At 57.6% G+C, this 7,994-nt stretch overlaps 1 protein-coding gene across 1 annotated transcript; it reads right to left on the bottom strand.

The window, feature by feature from the left end:
• Positions 1 to 970: 970 nt before the first annotated feature.
• Positions 971 to 6,875, bottom strand: LOC309685121 (uncharacterized protein). Its single transcript, XM_082500935.1, has 3 exons — positions 6,774 to 6,875; positions 3,231 to 3,327; positions 971 to 1,193 (listed from the first exon to the last, which is right to left on the bottom strand). Exons 1-3 carry the CDS (start codon positions 6,870 to 6,872, stop codon positions 1,063 to 1,065), a joined length of 327 nt encoding a protein of 108 aa, XP_082357061.1. The 5' UTR covers positions 6,873 to 6,875; the 3' UTR covers positions 971 to 1,062.
• Positions 6,876 to 7,994: the final 1,119 nt, after the last annotated feature.

Genomic DNA, 7,994 nt, shown 5'->3' with positions numbered 1-7,994 from the left:
GCAGCGCTGCCTGGGGTCAGGCACTTCGAGGGGGGACGGGGCTCCCGCAGCTCGGGGGGCACCGGCCGCTGCGCCGGCGCGAAGGCCCGCCTGCTTCCCCTCTTGCCTTCCGTCAGCGGACAGCGGGGGACACCCCCGCCCCCGGCGAAGGGGGGCTCCTCGGTGCTCCTGGCCCCGTCCCCCCCGTCGCCGGGGATGCAGCGGCGCCCCAGTACCGCGCTTCGGCCACGCGGGGAGCAGCAGCGGCGAGAACGAGGCGCGGCAGGAGGCCGGGCGGGAGGCGGGGCCGAGGTGGCCGAGAGGCGGAGCCGAGGTCAGTTCGAGGCGGAGCCCGGGTGGTCGAGAGGAAGGGCCGAAGTGGACGGAAGGCGGGGCCGAGGGGAGCGGGAGGCGGGGCACAAGCAGGCAGGGGGCGGGGCCGGGGCAGCAGCTCTTGAAAGCGCTTTTACCTCTTCGACAGAGGTTACAAGCGGGTGGCGAGTTTTTAAACGCTTTCCACAAAAATGCAAAGAAAGCCTTTCAAAAACCTTATAGTACACAGACATTTCACTTATGTGTCTAGCCACACATATATACATATATTTAGGGGGATGATAAACCCGGGAAACACCACAAAACCTCCAGGAGCTGAAGAGCAGAGACGTGGCAATTAAAGCAGAGGGACGGGCAGCCCGGCAGAGAGAGAACGATAACGGCAGAAATGGACTCTGGGACGCATCTCTTTATAGTCTAAAATTCCTTTATAGAATAGAGGAGAATTGTTGTACAGGAGGTTTTTATTTTCAACTCCTTCGACATACATATTCATTTATCAGTAGATAATAAAAACGAGAGATTTTTCTCTATTTCAATGCCTCACGCCCATACTTACAGGTTTTAATGGTTTTTAATCCCCCCCATGAATTTTCAGACATTATGAGACTGCGACCCCTGCGTGACCCCCCCAGCCCCCACTCACCTGCTCCTCCGACACATCATCGCCGACCCCCACCCCCCCCCGGGGGACCTTGGGCTGCCCCAAATGACATCATCACCCACACAGACACACTCCCCCCTTTTCATTCACCCCCCAAAAAAGGCACAAAGCCACCGCGCCCAGGGCTGGTCCCGTCCCCTCGGGGCGCCCAACCACCGGCAGGCAAACCTGGGCAGGGGGGTGTACTGAGCGTCGCCAGACCCGTACAGCGAGACACCTGAAACACAAAAAGCCCCAATTATATTTCAGCAGATTAACAAAGAGCACAGAAGAAAGCAGAGGAATTCCCTCACACGGAGGGACGGGACAGCAGCTGAGCTACAGGAGGACTCCAGGGAAACAACTCAGCGCGAAATACAGCGCGGCCTTTCAAAGCCAGAGCGACTGGAACTCTTCCAGTCAGTATTAAGACTAATTGGTGCCATTCTGAGCACGACAGTAAACCCTCTGGCTGGCCCTGGGGAACCCCTCCTCCCTTCCTCACGGCGCTGCCGCGGGGACATCCCCCTGCCAGGCAGCCGCACAGGGCTGGGCCGTGACCAGAATCGACGCGACCGACCCCCTCAAACACCTACAGCCCTCGCGCCACCGCCACTGCTGCTGCTGCTGCAGCTGCACACCTTGCTGGGTCAGTACAGCTGAAAGGGAAGGGTAAAACTCTGAAGAGTGCAATGAACAAGGAAGAACAAAGCTCAGTCCTTCACTCTATGCTGAAGAGGCGCACGTATGCTTAGAGAAATCTCTCCCTCTCTCTCCAATAAAAATACTTATACTACTAAAGTATTTGACTTTCCTTCGGCACTAAATGAACTTGCCCAGCTGTCAGTCGATACCATTAAACTATCCATCTCCAAAGTACACAGCTATAATTTGACTCGGGGGGGGGGGGGGTTGGGCGCCGCACGATTAGCGGGGACATCTGGCTGGCTGCCCTGCCCAGGAGAGACGCTACTGAACCGCCGGGGAAACGCGCCGCTGACAGCCAGACAGAAATCAAGAACTTCAGAGCGCTCCGTCTCAAGATTGGCAATAAAACCCCGCTAACATTCAGTTGTCTCTTTTTAAACGCTTCCTTTGTTTAAACATTTGGTTTTAAACATTTCCTTTGTTAAACGTTTAAATGTAATTAAAAAAAGGCCCTGTTTTTAAAGCTTCAGAACAAATACCTAACTGCCAAAGCACACCGAATACACTGTAGGCTACAGCCACTTGGCAGTTGCAGTTTAAACAACGCTAGTCCATTTGTAAATTCTACAATCGTAACCTCTTTTAAAGTTTAATTTGGGATACAAAAATCAGCAAGATAAAAAATCCCCCGTACGGTTTTACTGGAGGGGGAGGGGGGGGAAATCAAATCCCTGCTCCCACAATCCATAAGGCTACCAAAAAGGACCGGCAGATGTGCCGATGCTTTCGGCTGTGCTGAACATGCAGAGGAACGTGTTTTTATGATGTCTCGCCTGTTACGACCGAGAACCCAAAGACCGGCGATGCCACCAAATTCGGAAGACAGGCTGTGCTTGGGCCTTTGGAAGGAAGTGGACTTTGTTGTTTGTTTGTTGTTTTGTGGGTTTTTTTTTTTTTGGTTTGTTTGTTTTTGGTGGGTTGTTTGTTTTTTTTAAAAAAAAAAAAAAAAAAAAAAAAGAGAGGGAGAGAGCGCGCAAAGTCTTGTTGCCAAAAAAGGACATTAGGAAAGCAGCAGCTCACTAAAACCGCATCGGGACTCGCTGTCACAGGTTACAAGGCTGCCGGTGCTTCTTGGCAAAGCCCAGAAAACACGCAGAAGCCACGCTGCTTTGTCCCGCTTCGTCCATGTCTCTTCTGTGACCTCAACTGCTTTTTGTACAGAGGCTAGTATCTCAGTAAGGTTTTCCAGTACTACTGGAAGATATTTTAAAAACTTGTGGACTGAAAAAGCATAAAGCTTCTACCACAAAACCAAAGTCTCCTTCTTCGGAGCATCTGAACCCTTACGAACGCTTTCTTCCCTCTTTCAGTACAACGTTATTCTCACAGTGCCAGTTAACGGTAAGCACACAGAAAGAGATTATGCTTTCGGGAGGAGAAAATAAGCGGAGGGAAGCAAGCTTTGCATGGGTGCAAAGTGCTCCAGAACACACCTTATTTTTAGTATTCGCGTTCAAGTATTTCATCGAAAAGCTACGGGAGGAGAGTCGGCACATCCGTCACGTTAGCTTCAAAGCCCACACGACAAGGACCTTAGGAAAAAGGCAGACGCACACGAGAGACGTACCTCGTCCTCGCAGACCACTCTGGATCCTTTCCGTCTGTCCCGTACCGCCACAGCAGAAGAAAGGGAGACCACGGAAGAAAGGCTGGCAGTTGACAATCTGCCGAGAGAGGAAAAAATCCTTTAGCATAAAGCTGGGTAGGAATCTCAAGCTGCCTTCTTCCCTGAAGGTTTGCCAAGACGACAGCCGAGCGGAGGAAAAACTACTTGGCATCTCCTTTGGGACGCTTCTTGGGGCAGGCCACCAGAGCTCTTGCATTCTTCAGACAACCCTGCCTTTCATTGACTCACCGGCAGCTTCAGTTGCACTAGAGCCACCTTCCCGGGCCCACGCAGGTGACAGACACGGACGGGTACACTGCCTCAAGCCTACGTACAGCCAAGGTTTCCTCACCCTAGACAGCCCAAGGTGAATGTTTTTGTTACAAGGTACAGCAACCCACCGTCCCGTGAACGTCCCGTCCTTCCAAAAAGGCAATGATTTTTTCCAGGCCCTTTCTCCAGACGGTCAAGAGCTTTTAAAACTGCCGTTGCGCCACCGAACCTGCTCAGGGTCCCTGCCGGCTTTCAACTGCCCTCCGCCTTACCGGACACACGCTCTCTGCCGTCTCCCAACAGCAAAACTATGGCACGCGCCCAGACCCGAGCGCAACCCTGCCGGTGCCCACGCGCACCTCGCTCTTTGCACGAGGAGCCCCCGCGCATCCCTGAGAGCGCAGCCGCACGCCCAGGATCAGCTTCACCTACGCTGCTTTCAGGGGATGCCATTTCTGAAGCTTTAAACTGAAAACCGCCTCTAGACACTTGGCCACAGCAGAAGTCATGCACAACGACAACTCCACAAGCACGCAGCACCGCAAATTGCAAACCCGCAGCAGCAGCAGCTTCAGAGATATTTAGACCAGGAACAAGGGAGAAAAATAAAACAGCTTCATCTCGCGTGCGCAGGAAAGCCGCAGACAGAGAAGAGGGTCTGCCCTTTTCCTTAAAAGGGCTGAGAACGCTTTTTCCTTCCCTTCCGAAACGCGTCTCCTAGGTCTAAATATCGCAGCACCACGGCGGCAAGACCCAGAGTGGGGAACAACAGCCCCGCCACCAGTCGTTTATGGAGCGGGGCACGCAGACAGAGGGAAGGGTTTTGCCACACGCAACCCTGAATTTCCTGAGAAGTTACGTTTACCAAAAAGAGCCACTTGCAAGGTCCTGGCAAACAACATTTGGCAATAAAACTTTGATGTGTTTGACACACCCGATTTTTGGGGAACTCGCGATTGGCTTCCTGCTGCTGCTGCTGCTGTTGCTCTTCCTGCGGATATTCTACTTGTAGCCAAGTTTTTCACCACTGGTTCAAGCACTTACCTTCCTGGTACTACCAGCACATTTACACAGGCAAGTAACTTCATTGCTCTGCTCAAATTAGCCAAAGGAAAGTTACAGCCCTGAGAGAGGAGTGAAAAAGGGCAGGTCAGGCAGCAAAAGAGCTCTGCAGGCTGCACCAGGCAACACCGCGCTCCCCTTTGGAAACCACACACACACGCCCCAAAAAAGCCCACACCCCACACACAAAACAAACCAAAAAAAACCCCACCCATGAGGGAGCTGGGGGGAAATTAATGAAAGGGAAGACCAGCAGCTGCAACATTAAGTGAAATTCAGCTTTAACGCTGACCGCGTACTTCAGCGACCCTCTGAGCAGACACCTCAATGAGCTGAACGACTAGTCCTTTTCTGGAAGCACAAACTTTTTGGACCCAGATCGAAGGCTCAGCGGAACAGAACGTGGGTTGAGGCACAGGACAACGTGCCATCAACACTCGAAGGAAAAAAAAAAAGAAAAAAAAATTGAATAAAAATCAAGGGAAACATCAGTTTCCATCGTGTTTCATTCATTACGTTTCCACTGGCAACTAGGTGCTCAAAAATTAACGGCCCTCACACCGCAGACTCATAAAAATTCAGTTACGCAGGGGAAAAAGAAAAGGCTATTTCCAACTTGCCCATAAAATGAGCACGAACAAACAGAAGAGAAACACCGGACCCTAAAGAAGGTATCGGGCAACTCTTAATTCATCTGAGAGGAAAGTTCGCTCTTTTACCCGAAAGGAAGACATTCCTAACCACCCGGGCACCAATTTGGGAAGGAGGCACGCTCTCTTAACTGCAATTCTGCACCAGATTTTCCACGGTAGCAGCAGATTTGCCTTTTCTGGGGGTTTGACGCGGAGTACCCGTAGCTCCCCTGAACTCGCAAACGTTTCTCCCCACTCCCCCAGCCCCATGCCTGCCATTACCGGAGCAGCCGACAGAATTGACCCCGCAGGATTTTCCTCCCGGCACGCACCAGGGGACACTGGGAAAGGAGGAGGCGAGAAATGACCCTGTTTGTCACAGCCAGCCCATGGGGACAAGCCGGGGGACCCCCACGCTACCTCCGCCCTCGGGAGCGGGGCCACCAGAGGCAGCCGGTGTGGATGTAACACCCCAGGCGAGAGGCCGGGCTCCTCGCCGGGAGAAGGACGACTCGCCTCCCCGCTGCTCCTGGCGCCTCGCTGGGGACAGCCCGGCCTGCACCCGGCCGCTCCTTCTCCTTACAAGCTCCGGCTACTCGCAACAGTCTGGGCTTTTGACAAGGGCGTCCTTCAATCACCGTCCTGACTTGAGTATTGTCATTAAACACAACAGCTGCACACGGTATAAATATTTATTAGTTTGTGTGACTAATTACCTAATAACTACTCTAAACAGCATATAAAAAAAGAGCTGGACTCGAAGAGGAGAGGGTTCCCCCCAGAGACCCCCTCAGACACGGAGTTCAGCCTGCTGCACGCTGGCCTCCTGAACGCAGGGGTCCCACGGGACCAGACCCCCACCTCCAGGGAGGGTCCACGCACCCTGCCCACCCCGTGCTTTTCCCCGCAGCCCCCAGCGCCCTCCCGCCCCTCCCTGCCCCCCACCCCCACCCCCCCGCAAAACCAGCCAAACGGGAGTCTGCTCTTGGGCCCCAAAACAGCTCACTTACTGCCCGTTTCTGAGCCCCAAACCCCAGCTCCTGGGCCCGCTCTCAAGCCACAAAAACGCAGGACTCGACCCTTGCTTCTCACCGCAAAGCCACACAACTCCGGCTGCTTCTCAGCCCCAAAACCAGCCCCGGGAGCCTGCTTTCCAGCCCCAGGGGCAGAAGACCTGCCCTCCATTTCGGGCCCCCAACCAGCTCACCCTCTCTGCTTGCTCACCCCCTCGGCAGCCCCCGCGGGCCATGCTGAGGGCCGTGGCCGGCCCAGCCACCCCACAGCCCGGCACCCGCAGGGCTCACAGGCACTTTTGGCGAGCGCTGGGCAAGTGCGGAGGGCCCGGGCCCACCTCTTTGCGGGGCAGCGACAGCATGACCCGGGCACCGCTTCACTACCGCCTTTTCGGGCTTTATTTCTCCGGCACCACCAGCCCCGCACCCTAAACCCCCAAGGCCGACGGGACGCCGCGGGGAGCCGGGCCCAGCCACCCCCGCTCCGACCGTACTAGTGCCCCCTCCTCGGGTTTCCCGCTCACCTTGACGCGCTCCAGGTGCCTCACGACGTGCTGGCGGCGGCCACGCGGGCCTCCCTTTCCCCCCGGGCCGCGCCGCTCCGACTTCGAGCGGGGCGCCATTTTCCGCCAGCCCCCTCCGCTTCCGGAGCGCCCACCACGGCCCGCTCACGCCGCGCGCCCATTGGCCGTCGCCCGTAACCTTCCCTTGGAGCCCCTCTCAATTGGTCTGACGTCGCGTCAATCTCCACCTCTCCCCGCCTCGACGACGCGAGCTGACCAATCGTAGCGCGGCACCCGCGCTGTGATTGGCCCGCCCTCCCGCCACCCGCCCCGGAACGCTTGCCATGGTGAAGAGGCACCCGCGGCGGCGCGGGGCCGTTGCCGGGGCGACGGGGAGGTGCGGCCGGGCCTGGCTAAGGAGGGAGGGGAATTCACCGCAACCCGGCTTTTGCTTCTTAAAAACTTCAGAGATTTGCGTGACACAGCACGAAATAAACCGGTTGCGCAGCTTCGCCCCCCCCACCCCCCTCCATCCCCCGCAGCGCTCCCTGGCGTCAGGCACTTCGAGGGGGGACGGAGCTCCAACAGCTCGGGGGGGGGGGGGGGGAGGGCAGCGGCCGCTGCGCCGGGGCGTTGGCCAACATCTGCGCGGGGGGACTCCCGGGGAGCTCCGGCGAGCTGGGGAGGCGCCCGGCCTCTGCGCCCGGCGGGGGTGCCCGCCTGCTTCCCCGCTCGCCTTCCGTCAGCTCTCGGGTAACTCCCGGGGGCTGCCCGGAGCCGGCTCGCCTCCAGCGGATCGGCAGCCTGCCGCAGCGGGCAGTTTGGAGCTTGCCGCCCCGCCACCCCCGGGCCGCCAGCGGGCAGGAGACACCCCCGCCCCCGGCGAAGGGGCTCGCTCGCCTCCGCGGGGCTCCTGGCCCCGCCCCGCCGCCGGGGATGGCGCCCGGTAACCGACCGTGCGGGGGCAGCGCTGCAGTACCGCGCTTCGGCCACGAGGGGGAAGCAGGAGCGAGAACGCGGCGGTGCGGGAGGCCGGGCCGGGGGTGGGAGGCGGAGCCAAAAGGAGGCGTGAGGCGGGGCCGGGGCGGGCGAGAGGCGGGGCGGGAGGCGGAGCCGAGACAGGCGGGAGGCGGAGCCGAGACAGGTGGGAGGCGGGGCCGGGTGGTCGAGAGGCGGGGCCGAAGTGGGCAGAAGGCGGGGCTGAAGAGGGCTGGGAGGCGGGGCCGAGGCGGGCGGAGAGAC

This window comes from Vanellus vanellus (assembly GCF_965231255.1).
Source record: "Vanellus vanellus genome assembly, contig: HAP1_SCAFFOLD_1207, whole genome shotgun sequence".
NCBI lineage: Eukaryota > Metazoa > Chordata > Aves > Charadriiformes > Charadriidae > Vanellus > Vanellus vanellus.
This window is presented reverse-complemented; position numbering and strand designations above follow the sequence as displayed.